This window comes from Tasmannia lanceolata, unplaced genomic scaffold (genome assembly GCF_043159265.1).
Source record: "Tasmannia lanceolata isolate RefF3 unplaced genomic scaffold, GAP_Taslan_0.1 ptg000020l, whole genome shotgun sequence".
NCBI lineage: Eukaryota > Viridiplantae > Streptophyta > Magnoliopsida > Canellales > Winteraceae > Tasmannia > Tasmannia lanceolata.
The window spans coordinates 8,159,881-8,179,855 of record NW_027518697.1 but is presented as its reverse complement, the minus strand read 5'-3'; the positions used below and the strand labels follow the sequence as shown (position 1 = coordinate 8,179,855).

The following is a 19,975-nucleotide window of genomic DNA, read 5'->3' as shown; positions in this document are numbered from 1 at the left end:
CCCTGTTCGTTTAAGATCATGAAAACCAATTGTGAGGGCTAAACCGATTATTGGACTCAAATTAACCGTAATTTTGAGTCCAATAATCGGTTTGGCACTCACAACAGGTTGACATAATCTTAAACAAACAGGACCGAAATAATGAGATTATTCGAGGGTCCAGCTTTCCAATCCGAGCACTCCCTTTTCTTTCTTTTCATTCTCCATCCTGGATGATCTGCGAAATCCAGGTTTGGCCCCATGCTAAACAGACTCCCCAAGTAAAATAAAGGACTAAAAAAATATAAAAATATATAGCTTTTATTGATGGATCATCCAGTTATGTTGGGCTCAGCTGATATATTTTTTAGGCCTGTGGTTGCCCACTAATTCAAGGGATTCGATTATGTAAATATGACTTGCACAGGCCTAGAGTGACATTTTTTTATGTTAGAGAAAACAAATGCGAGTTACAAACTATTAGTAGACTACTTGGTTTGTTTTCTCCTCGTCCACTCACGTGGCATACTAGCATACTATTAACAAAAATATACGAAAAAGATAGATTATTTGCTAGTAGAGTTTTGGGATTTAGGCTCTCTCTCTCTCTCTCTCTTGGTAATGGCACCCCTACCACCCTCTTATTTTGGTAATGATACTTCCACCAGAAAAGTACTTCAGTTGACAACAAAACACTACTAACCACTACTTTATGAAGTAAATACGATGAGACTACTTGGCTTGTCTCATCCCTAAAGTTTTGATTCACCACTACTTTTCAAGTAAACTACATGCAACCAAATTGACTCATGTATAGCAAGTTCAAACCCACTGCAGCTACCAACTTGCTCGTCCGTAAATAATGGAGATAAAGTATCAAAGACAAGGAAGCCTCATAGAATTTTAAGAAAAAAATCCATCAGAAATTTTGTATTAACTTTTCAGTTCTATTTGGATGTTTCTCACAAAATGATGGGCAAATTCAGAAGATCCCCTTGGAATAAGCCTTGCCTTTGTTCCCGGCAGCTATGGAATAAGCCTTCAAATCTCTGATACCGAGCTCGTTCTTTTGAAGGCGCGTCAGAAGCGTCCACCAAGAAGTGCTCTGATACCAGGCATCTACACTGCTGCAAATATATCTCATTTCTTTCTAAATATTGAAATCCCGACTGTCGAAATCCCTATGTCCTTCTCCTTCCCAAAAGCCTTCCTCTTCCCTAAAAGCTGTCCTCCATCTGAACACGCCCAATAAGAAAGCATTCAAGGTCAGGAAATTTGCCGAAGACTAAAGCGGATCACTGAGATATTGGTTTTATTGGTATGTATCCTATCATATCCCCCAGCATTAACCAATAAAAAGTTTCAGTTGTTTTTTCATGTAACAAACCAACAAACTCAATCTTGTGCTTTTGAATTCTCAGTGCCTGGAACGAAATCTGGAGTTGGGCCTATGTTATATGTTTCTACAGTTCACCAATAATTTTGCCATCATAATATCAGAGATCAGGCACCCACCAATATGATATCTTTATAGTTTCAAGGAAAATACTGAAAGCTCATCACCTCAGAAAGTCTTTGAATGAGTTGAAAGCCTGAATTCCAGTTGCTAATAAAAATCGTGATGCAAGTTTGCAAGCTCTGGTTGACAATCATTTCTGATGACGAAAACCAAACTTCCCTCTAAATCGTGATGCAAGTTAGCAAGCTCAGACATGGTTATGACTTACGGCACTGATCAATCTGACTAGATTTTTTTCCTCTAAAATATTTGAATTCTTTGGACCCAAATATATAATCCAGCGTTTTAGTGCCCAGATCTTTGTACTCATCTCTCTCTCAATACTATTCCATTCCATGTACATCATTTTCTTGCCTTCCAAGTTATGCAAAACTGCAATCCCGTGTTCTCCAGAGACTTGTAGTGCAAATGACAGTTTGTTTCAAGCCCAGCAAAAGAGTTAATCAAACAAAAGTCTGCATCGATGTAATCTTATCCTACCAAAACTGAGTCACCAGACAGCCATAATCTTAAGAAGACGCACCAAAGCCTCTTGTAAATCCGTAGTTTACTCATGTTGAAGATGATAAAACCTCACTGTACCAAGCTCTATCTCTCAATTCATCAATTAGAAGACATTGCTTCCTCAATCCTCCTGATGACAACACTAAGACTGTTGCCGCCTTCTAGAGCTTTGACAGCAGCTCTGTGGGCATGTTTGTGCCACTTTAGAAGATTGTACGACTGTAGAACAGACCAGCGTGCCCGATTGGACATCTGATACACAAGAAAATGATATGGAAGTTCAGTTACTCCTGGTTAATGTTAATCAAAACCATGTCACAAATATCGTTCTCAGGAATTTCTTGGCAAGGGAAAATCTCGGGATAGATTAAATTTTTTCTTGGAAAAAAAAAACAATAAAAATAAAATTATTTTAATAAAATTATTAAAATTATTATCCTGTGATATATCACAATATTTGATGATAAGAATGAAAATATTGCTATATTTTTAAAATCTCAAGATTATGTCGGGATTTTGTCATTTTATCAAAATGTTGCGATAAAAACACAATATTTTGAAAATATTGGAGATATTTGTGACATCGATCAAAACATGACGAAAAATTGAATACAGACCTCTGCTATAGACAATGGAGGTTGTAGAAGGAGAGAGATGCCTCTAAATAAATTCTCGTCATTTTCTCCACCCTCTGCCTCTCCATACACAAGGGCTTCAGCAGCGATTCCCGCAAAAAGTACCATGCAGTACCTGGGTATTTGGTTGAGCTCAGGCATCAATCAGCAATGGTTTGGTGACAAAGTTATTTGTTCACATTGATGTAACAACAAACTCATGCCAAATGAATTATGAGAGCTATTATTTGTTTCCTCTAACAAGTAGTTGCTAAGCTAACCTGTCAAAGGTAGAACCAGAAAGGCGTCCCTCAGCAAGCTCATTTTCCAACTTTTCATCCCAAAACTGAGTTCCTGCCTGCTAAGCCAAACAGTTGGATCACAGTAAATACAAAATTGCAGTGGCATTTCCATTAGATGTAAATGGACATAATAAAACAAAAGGGGAAATCAAGGTGGAAAGATGGAATTCAAGTCCGGAAACAAGAAGCAGTAGAGTGGACTTGTACGGTTGGATTTCAAGGTCTACCTAGACTGACCTACTTCTATCCCCAAAAAGTATAACATGCTCCCCAAATTCTTTATATAAAAACCCATCTCTTAGTTGCTTACAAAGATCAATTTGACTAACTACTGGATCATCATCTCCCATTATCAAGATATCATCAATCTAAAATAAATAAAGGAGCAAATAAAATTAAACCTTATAAATAAAGTAGTGAAATGATATGATCAAATATATTTGAAATGCTGAGTGTGCTATACAATTACTACAAGGAAAAGTTCCGTGGAGGCATGCATAAGAAGCCCGTGCTAGAAATAATTCAAGTACCTGCCCTTGGATGCTCATTTGCATTGCTACAATTGGGTCTAAAATCACCCCACGTATTGGACAACCCATAAGGTATGCTGCAAATTCATGCAAGACAGAGAGAAAAAATTATTTTGTGTGTGAAAGCAGGATAAATTATTTCACCATAACTATATCACACCACCTAATGATCAAAATCGCATATTTCTGCATAGCATGTGAGAACAGAAAGTATATATCAACTAGAATTCAAATAAATAGATTTAGTTACTGAGTCAACTCCAGATGTAATGCTCCTAAGTAATGTAGCAGAGAAGTTTGTAGAAATATTTGAAACAAGAAACTTGTATTGCATTTCAAGCATCACATTTTCTTCTATAAAAAGAGAAAAGATTGAAAAGACATCTGTGAAAAATAAACCATTTTAATCCCAAACAGAAATTACCAGTAAGAAGATGGCCAGCTTCATGAACCAGAACACGCCGCCTGTAAGGAGGCCAAAAACATAAGATTTGGGCAAGACAGCAACCACCAAGGAAAATTGAGTCTAACCATGCAAGCCCCAATATGGCTGCTAGGTTAGGTCTGATGTCAATTCCTTGAGAGAGTAGAAAGGATACTCCACCAAGAAAACCAACTAGAACGGCACTAGAGCTTCCAGAAAGACCCCACTTCTTCGGTGAAAGCTTAGAAGCTGCAAAAAAAAAATCAAATTATAAATAGGAAATTCTGCTCCAGCTGTGCATAATGGACAAGTAGTTTCGACTTCAAGTATTAGTGTTCGTAAGGAAAAAACAAAGGAGTGATAGAGGCATTTCATGTGTTGACATTCAAGTCCTTGGACTTTTTATAATTTGGGAGAAAGCTTGAGAAACTTCACCTTCCAAACCAGTTGAGGACTTCAAAACAGTTGGTGTCACATCTCTTGGCCCCTCTAAAACTGAGAAAAAAAGGGGAAAAAAGAGCATTAGAGACATAATCCTCAAAAGAGTGAGTGTTGATGGGTTTACCAAGCTATTCCTTCTTGATGGGTTTCCCTATGGCTTTAGAGACCAATAATTTAATATTTCATTGTTTCGCAGCAAGGTTGTTCTCATAAAGTTAGGGCCAAACCAATTGATTCTAGCATTGTTCTAGGTTTGAAAATGGACAGATGGTGTCTAAATCATGGTTTTAAATTTCCCTGAAACAGCCGAAATGTTTTATTTCCATCCCCACCAAAACGAAATCTACATGATTTCCTTCTACGTCATTATTTCCCTGAAATTTCGACCGAAATTCCCAAAATTCGACCGAAATGGTTGGAATGACAAAAAAAATGGAAAAATGATATGATTTGCATTTCATTTCATTCATTAATGTAGAGAACGATATTTGGTAGGCAACATCATTGAAACGCACAACAAAGTAATTGTATCTCATGCAACGGACGTCTGATCGGCATTGGACCAATAATGCCTCATAACTCTATGTGGTATGGACATAGAATTGGTATCCTTAGAGGGGAAATTGGTCATATCACTTTCCCATACTTCATTACATTGTACTTATTTATTGACTATACTGTTCCGGACATGTGTGACAACCGATGTCACTAGGTATTCGAAGTGATTAAGACATTACGGGTGGTTTTCTCCCTTATGTGATGGTTTCTAAGTATGTATTTGTGCTTATTCTAGCCTTTCCCAAAGTTTCATCTTAAAATTTCATCATTTGCACATGTTTCCATACGTTTTCATGATTTTACAACATTTCCACCAAAACCAAAATGTTTCTGTTTCCGTGCTGACTGAAACCAAAATTTAAAACCTTTTTCTAATTTCTTTTTTACCCAACTTACAAAGCAACCAATAAACCCCTCGAACACTCATTGAAATTATCAGTCAAGGATTATTAGAAATCAAGGATTGTGCAACTGCTAATAAATTCAACAAGGATAAATAATCCCAGAAAAGAACAGGGCCTGGGAAGATCAATCACGTTGCAAACTAATTAGGGTTTGCAACAATAAATAAGAAAAAAAACAGAATTGGGAAGAAAACTAATTCATTCACCTATATTCTTGAATTTTCCAAAATTGGGAAGAAAACCCTTATCCTGAAGAAACCAATAAGTGCTTCCAACGAGCTTCATGTCATCCGCATTCAAGCAAGCGTCCAGCACTTCCCAATCCCTCTCTGGTCTCAAGAAGAGAAAATCATCAATAGAAGAGAGTGAGGAAGAAGAAGAAGAAGAAGAGGGTTGAAGGGGAAGGGTTTCTATTGATTTTAAGAAGCGTAGAGCTCGAGCTAGGTCTTTCTCTTTTACTGCTTCTTCGTATTCTTGCCATCCTCTCAAAGCTCTGATTTTGGGTTTTTTTGGGTTTGAAGAGTTTGAGGGAGAAAATGGAAACGGTAAGGGTTTAAGGAGAGATAATTTGTGAGGGAGAAAGAATTGGGGAGATATGGAGAGAGCCATGGAGATTTTTTTTTCTTCTTGGTGGGAAGAAATTGCTATCTAACAAATGGAGGACACAAGGGAGAGCTTTGTTTATTTTGGAAAGTAATAATATTTGCCCCCTTTTGTTCCCAATGACACACCTCCCTCTAGTTTATTTATGATTGTTTTATTTACAACTAGCCAACTAGGGGTGGCTCAGAGAAGAAAAGGGGATAATATATCATCCCCCCTCCTAATTGATGTTTTAGAATCCAGGGATTTTTTCTCATTAGTCCTTACATGGCAAAATTCATGAATTTTTTATAAAGGATTCATTTAGCGGACCCCAACTAGTTTTGGACAAAGGCTCCGTTGAGTTGAGTAGAGTCCCTGCATGGCAAAATAATTGCTTAATAGTCCTTAAGAAAAGCATATTATCCAAGTAGTCCTACTTTTAGAAAATATTTGCTAAAAGGTCCCTAAAACTCACCTACCTCAATTTTCTCGTTACAAAATTTAAAATGGCAGATTTACCCCCAAACCCTATTATTTTTCCATCAGAAATATTTTCTTGCAATCCAACCAAGATAGGAATTACCTGGAAAAGTTTGAAATGAAAAATATTCCTAAATTTTTTACTTTATTTATTCATGAACAAAAGATAACTCAAACCAGCCCTATTTAATTTTTTAAGAGGTATTTTAAATTTATTTAATTCCTAAAATGATTTTTTTGTTGAAGTATTTTTTAGGAGGATATTGGAAGAGATACTATTTTTGCTTATTTCCTAATTTGGTTCGGAAAATATTGGAAGGGAAATCAAAATACCCTAAAAAGGATTAAAGGGGTTTGGGGGAAATTTGCCATTTTAAAATTTTTAACGAGAAAATTGAGGTAGGTGAGTTTTAGGGACATTTTAGCAAATATTTTTTAAAAGTATGACTGCTTAGATAATATGCGTTTCTTTTTTTGATGGGTATAATATGCTTTTTTAAGGACTTTTAAGTAATTATTTTGCTATGTAGGGACTAATCAGCAAAAATCCCTAGAATCTAATGGACAATGTGGAACTCTCACAGTGTCTTATCTCATTAAATCGTTTCCATTGCAATAAAAGGATAAGAATTAGTAAAGGCTATTGATATTAGCACTACCATGTTTAATAATTGCACTAACTAACCTTGTCTTTTACCAATTGCTTTACTGATAATTGGGGCGCAACTTGGTTCGGGTTGGATCGAGTTGAGGCCAAACCTAGCTCAACCCAAGACAACACTCCCTCAACCCGACCCAACCCAACATGAGTCTTGGGTTGAGGATGATCAACCCTAACCCAAACTGTCTTAACTTGTTTTTGTCCAAATTGGGCCGGGTTGGGTTCAGTTAACCTAGGGCGGAAAAAAAGGTAACCATAAGAAATCACAATAAAATCAGAGGACGGCGAAGGTCGGGATCGGGTCAAATTGGGTTCCCCATGGCATCAACCCTAACCCCGCTCGAAATTAATTCTAATACGAAGAGATGCCACACCCAACCTGAGCCAAAATCAGGTTTAACTCGTCGGTTTCGGGTTGAGCCTGACCCAAGTTGCACCCCTGGCTGTCAAATCTTATCACAATTCTAAAAAAAGCTCTTCGAAAACTGAAGATAGTTAAAAATGACAAGACAAGGTGAGCTAGTGCAATTATCAAAACATGGTAGTGCCAATATCCTCACCCATTAGTAAAATGCTAACCAAAGATGCTGTAAACTAGAGAAACCCTTCTTTCTTCCAAAACCCAAAACCCAAAACCCTCACCCTTTGAAAATCGACTAAGACTGCCTTTCAACCCAAAAAAATGCTCATCACCTTCTCATCTCCCTTCTCCTGCCCCCAAAACATTTCCTTTACTGTAAGTAATCCTCATCCTCTCTCTGTCTCTCTATGAAGGAGCTTTTCTGCACTCAGTTTTGGAAATTATTCCCACTGTTCTTATACTTAAATAAACGGTTTTGATTGCAGAACTTCAAAGGAACAAAAAGGGTCCTCAAATCCTCAAGACATGTACAACTTGGTAGCATTTTTACTATTAGAGCAGGTCCCAAGAAAATAAGTTTTGATAAAGATTGCAGAAAGGGTTTGCAAGCTGGGATAGATAAGCTAGCCGATGCTGTTTCTGTTACTTTAGGACCCAAAGGTATTTATTTCTTCCTTTGATTTTACGTCTTTTTTATTGCTCTTTTCTTTTTTATAGGGTTTACATTTTCCCCTGTCTGGCATGGTATTTTATTTATTTTTTGGATTCGTGGGTAATTTTATTTATTTTTTGATTGAAGATTGTTAGTATCTCTACCTTTGTTCTTGTATTTAAATAGTTGTATTATAGTGGAATTGAGAGAAGTTAGTAACCAAAGAAACTTATGTTTCTGGAGAGTCATGGTTCCTCTCGAATTGAACCTCTAGGAGGTCTGGTTGCCTCGAATTAACCTCTCTCTCTCTCTCTCTCTCTCTCCTTTTTTTTCTATCTTTTATTTTGTTTATTTGTGTTACGGCCAATTAGGCATGTAACATTTTCTTCGAGAGGTTTTTTTTTTTTTTTTTTTTTTGAATGGAAATTTTCTTTTCTTTGAGAGTTTGTTAGTTTGAAAGTTTTGGGTATGCATGATTTTCATTGAAAACTTGTTAGATTGAAAATTTCTGGGTATGGATGAATTTCTCTGATAATTTCTTAGAATCAAAATTGTGGCTATGCATGAAATTTTCTGATAACTTGTTTGAATGAAAATTGTGGCCATGCATGAAATTTCCTGATATCTTGTTCGAATTGTGGGTATCCATGAACTCCTCTGATAATCTGATCCGAACTCATCATGATACTATTCTTCTTCTTCTTCAAACACATACCCCTTATCATCATAACCCTCTTGATTTTCCTATGTTTGTAGTGGCCAAATTTTTTATTTTCTTCATTTTGAATGTTGGCCTCGTCATTACTAATGTCAATTTTACTCTCAAAAGGCATTCTATTATTAATTTCAAAACATCCATGAAGAACATTTGAAAACATAATCACAAATAAGAAGACAAAAGTATAAATGACATTGTTGAATGCTCAACTCAATTCTCAAGACTCGGCTGAATAAGAATTAAGTACTTAGAGTTACCCACTTATATTATAGGTATCTACAATCCACAATGATATCTTTATGCATATAGTATACACTATTGACTTTACACTGAACTGAGAGTCCTGCATGTTGATATATATTATAGGTATCTCTGTTTATATAATGATTACTTGAGATATGTTGCCTAGTAACAGCAGGTCTGTAAGTATGTAACTTTGTAATTCTGTCTACATCACATTGATGAATGCTCAACTCAACTCAATGAGAATTAAGACCTCCAAGCTTAATTCTATGTACATCACATAATGATATCTTTATGCATATATAGACCTCTAAGCACACAGATACATTAAGAAAATCCGTCAGGAAAATCCAATCTGATCGTGCACAAATAAACAGTAGAAATAAACACAAGCTACATGATGATCACTGAGATTTTACGTTGTTTGGCCAAGATGCCTATGTCGACAGGCGAGAACATGATCTTCCCCTATGAGAAAACAATATACAAGGATTACAACAGGATTTAACCTGAAAACCCGCAAACTGTAACCCTTTCCTTTCTCTCTCAACCAAGACCGTACACAAGAAAAACCTGAGAAAACCCGAGAAAAGCCCAAGAGAAAAACCCCAAGAAGAAGCACTCTCTCCCTTTATCTCACTCTCTCTCTCTCTCTTGTCTCCTCTTTGCAGCCTCTACAGGAAGAGCCTCCTGCCATTAGTAAAACGACTTTCTCTTGCCTCTTTATATCTTTGGTTTTACAAAACCTAAAAAAACACACTTTCACGTTTTTCCTTCCCACCACAATTAGAAAACATAATTATATTAGTTAACTAGTGGTGGTGGGAAACATAACTTTCCCAACAGTATCTGCATTCTGCAATTCTACTGCAGATGCATTATGAGAACCTGAGATATGTTGCATGTTAACAGTAGGCCTGTAACTTTGTATGCATCACATTGATGAATGCTAAAGCTAAACTAAACTCAATTAGAGTTAAGAAGTTCTTATTGAGTTAGCCACGAATATTATAGGCATCTAAATATACATAAATCTTAATGGTATCTTTATGCATATAGCCATATACAAAGCTGAAATTCTGCATATGCTTGTAAACAGCAGGTCTGGTAACAACTAGTCAATTGATTTTCATTGACTATGAGGACAGGACTATCATTCCTTGCACACAAATGTTGCCAACTATTATTCAAAAAGGATTTGAGGATGCAGAAATAGCTATTTGTTTTAGCAAAAACATGAAGTTGTCAAACAGTCAGAAACATGCAGCTATCATCAATTCTAGCTTCCATAGTAGTCTAAAAAGAGATTAAGAGAATAAAACAGACATGGCAATGAATTGTTTAGCAGATAAACAAGAAATTACATACATGAATGAGATTAACAATTCACCCCTTTTTTATACTTGGGTTGGGACAGCCCCCTCTAGTACATAAGAGTAGTCATAAATACACTAGAGGCTGTCCCAAGTAAAAAAAGGGGCGAATATATCACTTTCCTTATGTTAGTTACAATAAAAGGGGACCCACCTACTCCACTCCCACAACATTATTCGTGCCCTCTACTAGTCACATTATCGTTCATGCAACTATTCACGTCATTATTATTAGTGTTAGAAGGATCTGTTTGAAGTCAGTAGTTAGAAGGTTTAAGTGTTATGATTGTGAGTGTTTTAAAAGAGCCCTTAGTTTAGTAAGTCTATTATGTCCTTTGTATCTTTTTAATATATCAGAAGTGCAGTCTAATCAAAACTCTAGTTGGACAACCATGAAGGGGGAAGTATATTATGTAATTGGGAATGCAGTTTTAAGCAGCTTTTTGAAATATTGGAATAAGAGAAAGAAGTTAGTGATTTTTCTGCGCAGAATTTTCTACCAATTCTGTTTGTGGTGTCTTCTTGGAGGAAGAAACTCCAACTTTCGAAGATTTTGCTGCAAAGTTCTGCATGGTTTTTGAAGGGATGGACCTATGGTTTTAATGTACATAGATTTAATCAGTTTTGACTACAAATTTCATCATTTTGGTTTATTATCAAATAAAGGTGAGTTGCTGTAATTTTTCAGTAGTATTTTACTTATTAGTTGATTCCAGATGTTAATTATGCAGTGGATATTTGAATTCAAAAGCTACCCATCGACTCTTTGATCTTATTTCTGTTATAAGCTACATTATTTGGTAAAAGAGCATCAATCATAGATTTGTTCAAATCTATTTGAATCTTAGACCTCATTAGTATGCCTTATTAAACGAAGCTTACACCTCTGGAATCAAAGCTTATTCACCAACATAAGCCTCAATATATGCTGAGGCACTAGATTCTAAGCTTTCCTTGATTATAGGAGTCAAGCCTTCTCTTATACATGGGGACTTAGGAAAGTTCCAAAGCATATTGTTGGGAAATGTACTCAGTATTGGGAAGCCTATCTTCGTGTCAGTCCTTGTTGGGGAGGGTGGTAGCTAGATAAACCAGTGTTTAAAAACTCGTTGACTAGGCTCGGAACTCGCCCGAGTCGACTCCCTTTTACCTTGGCCGCGTTCCGCATTGCACTGCATCCACATTCCACCTTTTGCCCTACAGAGTCAATAAAAACTCCTTTGACTCTCCCGAGGTATGACCGCATCAACCGCGTTCTTGGCCGTTCCACATCGAGTTGATAAGGATTTTTCTTTGCCGCGTTCTGCGTCACATCCGCGTTTTTAAACACTGAGATAAACCAACCCCGTTTTGACCCTCAAGGGCCAATCCAGAGCCAACAGGCATTGGGGAGCATTTAGGAATGTTATGGGGAAATATTTGTGAAATAATTGAAGTGTATGCTAGTGTCATCAAGGATTCGAATGAAATGGAAGTCACCACAAGCCTTAAAACTTTTAAGTAGGAACTTGCAAGGGTTATGTGTGGAGGTTGATTCAGCTAATATGATCAGGTGGGATTGTGAGATTGAGCTTGAGTCCGTGGAGAATGGTGCAAACCAACTTGGAAGTGGTGATAATTGTCAAAAAATACCAATTCCCCTTAAACATGTACCTAGGAGCTTTAATCAATGAAATGACGAATCAATTTGCAGTTGAAGGAGTTGATAGGGAGACCTTAATTTTAGGCCAAGTATGACCACTAATAGAAAATCAAATGTCTCTCTTGATATTGATACACTTATATATTAATATGTTATAAAAAGAGACAGATTCCCCGTTAGGACTCCAACAAATACTTTAATCCATCGAGGGTCACCTTTTAGTTTTGTGTTTGAGAATTTATTGCATATTTTATGTATGTGCTACTGTGAAAGGCTATCTTTCATGGATGCTTGTTCCATAAGGTAAAGAAATTGGTTTATGTTGGCCATGCAGGACGTAATGTTGTTCTTGATGAACCTGCAATACCAAAAGTAATTAATGATGGAGTGACAATTGCTCAGGCCATTGAGCTTCCAGATGCCACCGAGAATGCAGGAGCAATGCTCATTCAAGAGGTCATACTTGATGCATCAATACTCTCTCTCTCTCTCTCTCTCTCTCTCTCTCTCTCTCTCTCTCTCTCTCTCTCTCTCTCTCTCTCTCTCTCCCTTTATTTTCTTTAAACGATAATGCATCAGTACTCTTTCAGTTAGTACACAAACAGCGTTTAGACTTGTTCTTATCTGCTGAAAATTCCAAATTCAGGTTGCGCGCAAGACAAATGATTCAGCAGGTGATGGGACTACCACTGCAATTATTTTGGGTCGGGAAATGATCAAGTTAGGGTTGTTGGCTGTTGCTTCTGGTGCCAGCCCCGTTTCTTTGAAGAAAGGAATTGACAAGACTGTGCAAGAATTGGTCAAAGTCTTGAGGAGTAAATGTAGATCTGTAAAAGGAAGAGAGGATATTAAAGGTACCATTTGTTCTTCTTTTTTTTTTTTGAACGGTAAGGTACCATTTGTTCTTGTGAAACAACCAATTACTCTAAAAGCTTAAGCTGATGGAGAAGGCGTTATTCGCCATTAAAAAAAATGGAGAAGGCATTATTAAATCTTTTATATTTTTAACACTCCCCCTCACGTGTGGCCCCTCTTTTTAGGGCTGGCCTACACGTGGCACATGTGGCCCCTCTTTTGGGTTGGCCATTAGATGTGGATTTTTAATAACAAGGAGTTTTGAACCCTGGAACTTTGTTCTAATACCATGTGAAAACAACCAATTACTCCAAAAGCTTAAGCTGATGGAGATGGCGTTATTTAATCTTTTATAACAGTTCTTGATTTGAATTTTATTCCCCATGGCATGTTGTAACTGGAAGAAAATTATGAAAACTCTCCTTTTCAGCTGTGGCCTCAATCTCTGCTGGAAATGACGAGTTTATTGGTAATTTGATTGCTGAGGCTGTAGAGAAGATTGGCCCTGATGGAATTATTTCCATCGAATCATCTTCAACCTTTGAAACTACTGTTGAAGTGCAAGAAGGAATGAAGGTAGTGTATATCTCTGTTAAATGAAAATTTGACATCCATGAATGACCTTAAAATCATTTTGTTTAGGGCTTGCATTGTTTTGTTTTCTGCAGATCGACAAGGGCTATATCTCTCCCCAGTTCATCACCAATCAGGATAAATTAACTGTTGAGTTTCAAAATGCTAAAGTTCTAGTAACTGATCAAAAAATTTCGAACATTAAAGACATCATTCCTCTATTAGAAAAGACAAATCAGTTGAATGTTCCCCTGTTGATAATTGCGGAGGATATCTCACCAGAGGTGCTAGCGACATTGGTCATGAACAAACTGAGAGGTGTAACTAGTGTTGCAGCCATCAAATGTCCAGGATTTGGTGATGGAAAGAAGGCTCTTCTGCAAGATATCGCCCTTATGACAGGTGACTGTGCATGCTATGATTGTTATCGCATTCATTGGTACCCTAGCTATACTTTTTAGGGAACTTTAAGTTTGTGGGTTTATCATATTCTTTAGGGTCTGTTTTGTTGCACAGTATCCTAGGTGTTGTAGGTGTTTTATGTTGTTTTTGGTGCCACGTCATTAAAATACTCTGTTTGGTTGCATGTAGAGTTTCAAACTACTAATGCCCTGTTCGTTTGGGATTATGACAACCGATTGCCACCCCCAATCCGGTTATTGGACTCAAAACTACGTTAATTTTGAGTCCAATAATCGGATTGGGGGTGGCAATCAGTTGCCACAATCTCAAACGAGCAGGGCCTAAGAGATTACTTGGCTTATCTCCTTGTCTCCTTGTCTTCCAATGTTGTATACCAGCAAACTACTAGCTAAATCCAAGCAAAAAACAACAAAAAAGGCGGATTTTTGCTAGTAGAGTCTTGGGATTGACTCTCTCTCTCTCTCTCTCTCTCTCTCTCTCTCTCTCTATATATATATATATATATATATATATATATATATATATATATATATATAATGACACCTCCTACCACTATGAGGTGACTACTTGGCTTGTCTCCTCACTGTTGAGTACTTAAGTTTTAATTCACTACTTCTCTAGGAGGTAACTACCTGCAACCAAACTGACCCTTAGGTACAAGCTTCATTTCTATGATGATATTTCCGCTATTTACATGCATTTCCGGTTTAAAGTCACGGGAACATCCTCTCTGCAAAGCAGGGGTAAGGCTGCGTACATCTAGCTCTCCCCAGACCCTGCAATGGCGAGAGCCTCGTGCACTGGGCCGCCCTTCCAGCTTAAAGTCATTGATGAAATGTCTCTCTTGATTTGTCACTAGGTTTAGCCTGGTTTCATGTGTAATTAGTGTGATCATGCTAATATACTGCTATTCAAATGCTGTTATTTGGCAACTTATCAACATTCCCATTCCTTTTTGTTGCTGACATCATCTGTAACAACAAGCAGGTGCAGATTTTCTTGCCGGCGATTTGGGTTTGACCCTTGAAAATGCAACCTCAGACCAGCTCGGTATTGCCCAAAAGATAACTATAACGAATAATTCAACAACCATTGTTGCCGACCCAACCACCGGAGCCGAGATTCGGGCAAGAATCTCACAGATAAAGAAAGATCTGGCTGAAACAGACAGTGCATACCTATCAAGGAAGCTCTCTGAAAGGATTGCAAAGCTCTCTGGTGGCGTTGCTATAATCAAGGTTTTCAAATTTTCACGTTCCTTGTACTTCTATTCTATTTTCCTTTTGTTTACTATATTAAAATTATACCATGGCTGCATGTAGTGAGAAGTTGGTTCATTTATTTTCTCAAAATTCCATACAAGATAGACTACAGGATGGTGATAATGAGCTTTATTAAAGCCTCAGGAATGTAAACCAAAGAAACATTTCCAGCAAGACTGGTTTAAATGATAGCTTATGTTCATGGTTTGAAATTTCAGCGAAAATCCGAAATTTTGGGCCGAAATTTCGGATTTCGGCCAGGGCCGACATTGAATGTACGTGAACCTGAAATTTCAGCCAAATTTCCACTGAAATCCAAGATTTCCACCATAATTTTAAGATTTCCACGGAAATAGCTGAAATTGCCGAAATTTCTGACGGAATTTCCACCAAAATCTTGTAAACCACCGAAATTGTTTTCTGAAATTTACATGATTTCTGCTGAAATTTCTGCCGGTTTCCGAAACTGACGTTTAAAACCTTACTTATGTTTGTCTTCATTGAATCATGGAATATTGGCCTGCTGATAGCTTCTATATTCCAATCCTTTTGGTACTTTTTAGGGTGTTGCTGTGGGTTCTGAAGAAATGCACATGAAATTTAGGTAGGAGCACTCACTGAGGCTGAACTTGAAGATAGGAAGCTCAGAGTTGAGGATGCGAAGAATGCCACTTTTGCTGCCATAGACGAAGGTATTGCACCCGGCGGTGGGGCAGCCTTTGTCCATCTGTCGAAGGAGATTCCTATCATAAAGGGTTGGATTGAAGATCCAGAAGAACAACTTGGTGCTGACATAGTGAGAAAGGTGACAATATCTTTCTCTTTATCCCTGTAGATCCTTTTAGTTTACGTATTTGTGAAAATTTGGTTCTGTATTTAAGTTTGGCAGGTTTAATTCCGCCATCATGGTTTCACATCTCCATAGGAATTATATGACCCATGAGTTGGTAATTGGAATGGATTTGAAGATTTTCAATAATCTAGCAAACAGGTGGCAACCACTCTTTCAGTGCCTGTCCATCTAGTAGGCCCTGCTGTGGATTGGTGATGCCACAAAAATTTGTCCCATGAAATCCTATTTGTTGCCTACGAATGGATGGTTGAATTTTGTTTTAAAGGAAACACTCTACATTCATTGGGAAAATCTCCATTAGTTAGGGGTATTGGTGTGGGAGATTAGGGGGCATGGCCCATCCATGGTGGGCCCAGAAGATTACCAGTTTGGATGATTGAAAGGATATTCCCCACATATTGCTGGCCTATATAATAATGTGTTTTGTATCACTGGAAGCCATATTATATATGATATTCTATTGGGTAGATTTGATTGTTTAAGCATTACACAATTGAAATCATCACAAACTAGATGAAGAATCCCATAGTTTTTTTTTTTTTTTTTTTTTGAGAATTGACAATTTATTAATTTTGAATCCCATAGTCAGTCTGTTCTGTGAAAGATCAATGATTTCCTTATTGTTGGGACTGAAAATTTTCGTGGTGGATTTTAAGCTGTCAATTATTTCCATATTGTTGGGACTGAAAATGTAGTGATTTGGGTTCTCAATGATTTCCATATTGTTGGGACTGAAAATGTAGTGATTTGGGTTCTCAATGATTTCCATATTGTTGGGACTGAAAATGTTTGTGGTGAATTCAGGCACTTCTTGTACCAGCTTCGTTGATTGCCACCAATGCAGGCGTTGAAGGATCAGTTGTTGTGGAGAAGATTCTGGTGTCGGACTGGCAGATTGGATACAATGCAATGACGGGTGAGTATGAAGATCTCCTGAATTCTGGAATCATAGATCCTTGTAGAGTTTCAAGGTGTGCACTCCAAAATGCAGCCTCTATTGCTGGTGTGGTTCTGATGACCCAAGCTGTCCTGGTTGAGAAAGTAAAGAAGCCCAAGCCAGCAGTTCCTCATGTCCCCGGAATAACTCCATAGTAGTTAGTAAAAAAAATTAGATGGAAGCTGAGGAAAAGAGATGAAATTAGCTACCTTGATGAGATTAGATACTAAATCAGCGATAAGCTCATGGATCGTCAATTAAACTCCGTAAAAGAAATAGAAAACATAACTGTTTTGATTAGTCGGCGGACTGGAACTTGGGTCGGTCGCTCAATGATGTGGTGAAGGCTCCCTATTCCTACTTGGGGTCTGTGAGAGGAGTTTGTGGATCATAATTGTCATTTTTTGTTTCCTATTATGCTGCAAATTTTGGCATGTCTGATGTTCTGTATAGTTTCATTGGATTCTATTTCAGCTGTTTGGAAAACTTATTGTAATGATATAATCAATCTTTCACTGGCTGGGATTTGAACTTGTAATATTGATTGTTTTACTGCCATTGTTTAATCTCTTACCATTTCCCTTACTGCTTCAGCTTGTTCAAGATTCCTTCTGTGGAAAGTACATGACTAAACTGCTCTTTTAAGCAGTGTTTATAGACTCGAACTCGGATGACTAATCCCAAAAAAAAAATTGAGATTTTGAAAATTCATTGAGATGTCTTCATTTTTTATTGAGAAAATATCATGAAAATATTGCGTTAAATTCATGATAGTATTTGTTGTCCTAATTTTGTTCATAAGTTTTATATTTTTATAAATTTTATTTTTCCAATTTATTCTCGATATAAACCCAAAATTAATATTAAATTTTTTTTAAATTCCTCTCGTACTCCCACAGTGGAACCGATGGAAATGAAAGGGTTGGATTAATGGTTGGTGGCATCATCACCAAATCAACTGTCACTTGGCTTTGGCCATGACTGTCCATCTGATCAAAATGCTTATACCATTTAATTCCTGAAATTTCCCTCCTTTAGATTATCAACTGGCATCCATTTCTTTTCACACCTTTTTCCTCCCATTTATTGATGCTATATTTGCATGATGATCCATGGTAGGGCCAGCCGGATCGACGATCCAGATTGACTATCAGACCATCAATGTGTCCAATATATAGAAATAGAGACACCCACAAAATTAAATGTACAACAGAGAACAACCCTCCAAGATATTCTCAGAACAACCAAAGACCAATATGAAGAAAAAACATATAACATGGATATCCTCTCTCCCACAAAAGCCCAAAGTGTATGCACATACAAAAAAGCCCAGCTCAAAAAACAGCCTAACCTTATTCTTCTACACCCAATCATTCCCTGACCCTAAATGATTCTTACTTTATTCAAGAGCAAGGGAGATTAGAGCAAAAGATACAGTGTTCTACTCAGAACAGGCCCAAAATTCCTTAATCAAGAGCATTGGGCCCAAAGCACCTATTCCTAACTGGGCTCCAAACCCATTGCACAAGAAACCTCCTCCCATTCACTCCATTCAGATTGTACCCTCTCCCTACTGAATCCTTATACACCATCCCCACATATCCACCTCCTCCCCCAGACCCATACACACCAACACACAAGTCGGCGATCTCGGTCGGGGCCGTCGGATCATCACCGGCATACCATGCATTTATAAGTGGATTGCTCGCCATCTCCGCCAGCTCATGCGCAATCACACTCACCATACCATCTGCCCCCACGTCCCCATTCGGCGGGTCCATCAACTCCTTCCCATTCGGTGGCCCCATCACCTCCACATTTCTACTATCACTAACACTAGCGGGCTCACGGTCTCCATTTGGCGGGCCCATCACCTCCTCACTTCTACTATCACCAACACTAGTGGGGCCACCTACGTACTCGGGCCATGCAAATGGGAAGGCACACATCCCTGGGCATTGGGTCCCGCTATACCCAACCCATGCATATGGAACAGTCACCCCGACGACTGCCGGAAAAGTGAAGTAGTGGAAGCCACACACCGCCCGACAAAAGTCCTGGACTTGAACCTCGGGAGAAGTGAGTACTAGGTAGAGCCCATTATATGGGTCAAGTGGTAAGGCGTTCGGATGGGCCACGGTGGCGGCCTTGATTACCGATTGGATAGCCAACCGAGTGAGTGACAAGCCCTGAGAGTATGTGTAGTCGTAATGTTCACCGGAAAGGAGGATCTCGCCAGTGATATTGGCACCCGTCTGATCGGTATAGAGGCGGACCGTGCGCCACCAATCGGCGACAGAAGGGAAAGAGGAGGAGGAAGAAGAAGAAAGAGAGTTGAGGAAGTCCCTTATGATGGCTTGGTGGGTGGGGTCCCAATGGCCATACCATATGGTGTAGAGATTGAGGGGGGTGGCTAAGACAGGACCCATGTGGTATACAAGGTTCACAAGGTCTGAGGAGCCTTCATAGTTATTAGATTGGTAGAATTGTTGAGGTTTCCATGAAAGAACAATGGAAGAAAAGAAAGAGAGTGAAAAGAAGAGAAGGAGATGGGTACATGGCTTGCCCATCTTTGTAATGTTCTTAGTGTGGATGAATTTGATCACTTTTTATAAGAGTTGTTGAAGATAGGAGCAAAGGATCCCTTATTTTTTTAATTTATTGGGAAGACTATGACTTTTGCATGAAATGACATATTTATCATTGCCTAATTTTTAATTGTAACCATGTTCACTTTCTTACCATATTTCTTTAAATCATAAACAAACAGTGGCCAAAGTACTTTTTGAATTTTTCAATAATTTATGGATTTTTACATTTTTAACAAAATGATACCTGCACTCCTTTGTCTTAATAATATCATTCCTCATTTTACACATTTTTAATTGGCTGTTGATATGTTTTTGAGAACTTCATCATCCTTAAGTCATAGTTACAAAATTATCCAAATAGCTGAAAATTTTCTAAAAAACTCTTGAATTTTTAGCCGCTCTCAAACTTTAAAAATTCCGAATAATTGGTAAAATCCCACATTCTTTAAATTAAATAAAAATTTCCAAATCAAACTTGCATTTGACAAATA

At 37.8% G+C, this 19,975-nt stretch overlaps 3 protein-coding genes across 4 annotated transcripts; 1 reads left to right on the top strand and 2 right to left on the bottom strand.

Moving 5' to 3' along the window:
* Window positions 1–815: 815 nt before the first annotated feature.
* LOC143854931 (uncharacterized) lies at window positions 816–5,936 on the bottom strand. Its single transcript, XM_077365069.1, has 7 exons — window positions 5,482–5,936; window positions 4,308–4,367; window positions 3,873–4,121; window positions 3,449–3,525; window positions 2,898–2,974; window positions 2,620–2,752; window positions 816–2,254 (listed from the first exon to the last, which is right to left on the bottom strand). The coding sequence occupies exons 1-7, from the start codon at window positions 5,882–5,884 to the stop codon at window positions 2,102–2,104; spliced, it is 1,152 nt and encodes a 383-aa protein (XP_077221184.1). The 5' UTR covers window positions 5,885–5,936; the 3' UTR covers window positions 816–2,101.
* A 1,665-nt stretch (window positions 5,937–7,601) lies between these two features.
* On the top strand, window positions 7,602–17,469 carry LOC143854243 (ruBisCO large subunit-binding protein subunit alpha-like). 2 transcript variants are annotated; one of them, XM_077364096.1, is made up of 9 exons: window positions 7,602–7,737; window positions 7,848–8,022; window positions 12,325–12,446; window positions 12,637–12,844; window positions 13,276–13,421; window positions 13,514–13,820; window positions 14,829–15,079; window positions 15,708–15,908; window positions 16,761–17,469. In XM_077364096.1, exons 1-9 carry the CDS (start codon window positions 7,684–7,686, stop codon window positions 17,046–17,048), a joined length of 1,752 nt encoding a protein of 583 aa, XP_077220211.1. In that variant the 5' UTR covers window positions 7,602–7,683; the 3' UTR covers window positions 17,049–17,469. The 2 variants fall into 2 exon arrangements, with proteins under 2 accessions (XP_077220211.1, XP_077220213.1); XM_077364098.1 differs by lacking the exon at window positions 16,761–17,469 and having other exon boundaries at window positions 15,667–15,850.
* A 629-nt stretch (window positions 17,470–18,098) lies between these two features.
* On the bottom strand, window positions 18,099–19,525 carry LOC143855100 (protein EXORDIUM-like 7). The gene has a single exon (XM_077365284.1). It carries the CDS (start codon window positions 19,461–19,463, stop codon window positions 18,360–18,362), a length of 1,104 nt encoding a protein of 367 aa, XP_077221399.1. The 5' UTR covers window positions 19,464–19,525; the 3' UTR covers window positions 18,099–18,359.
* Between the last annotated feature and the right edge of the window lie 450 nt (window positions 19,526–19,975).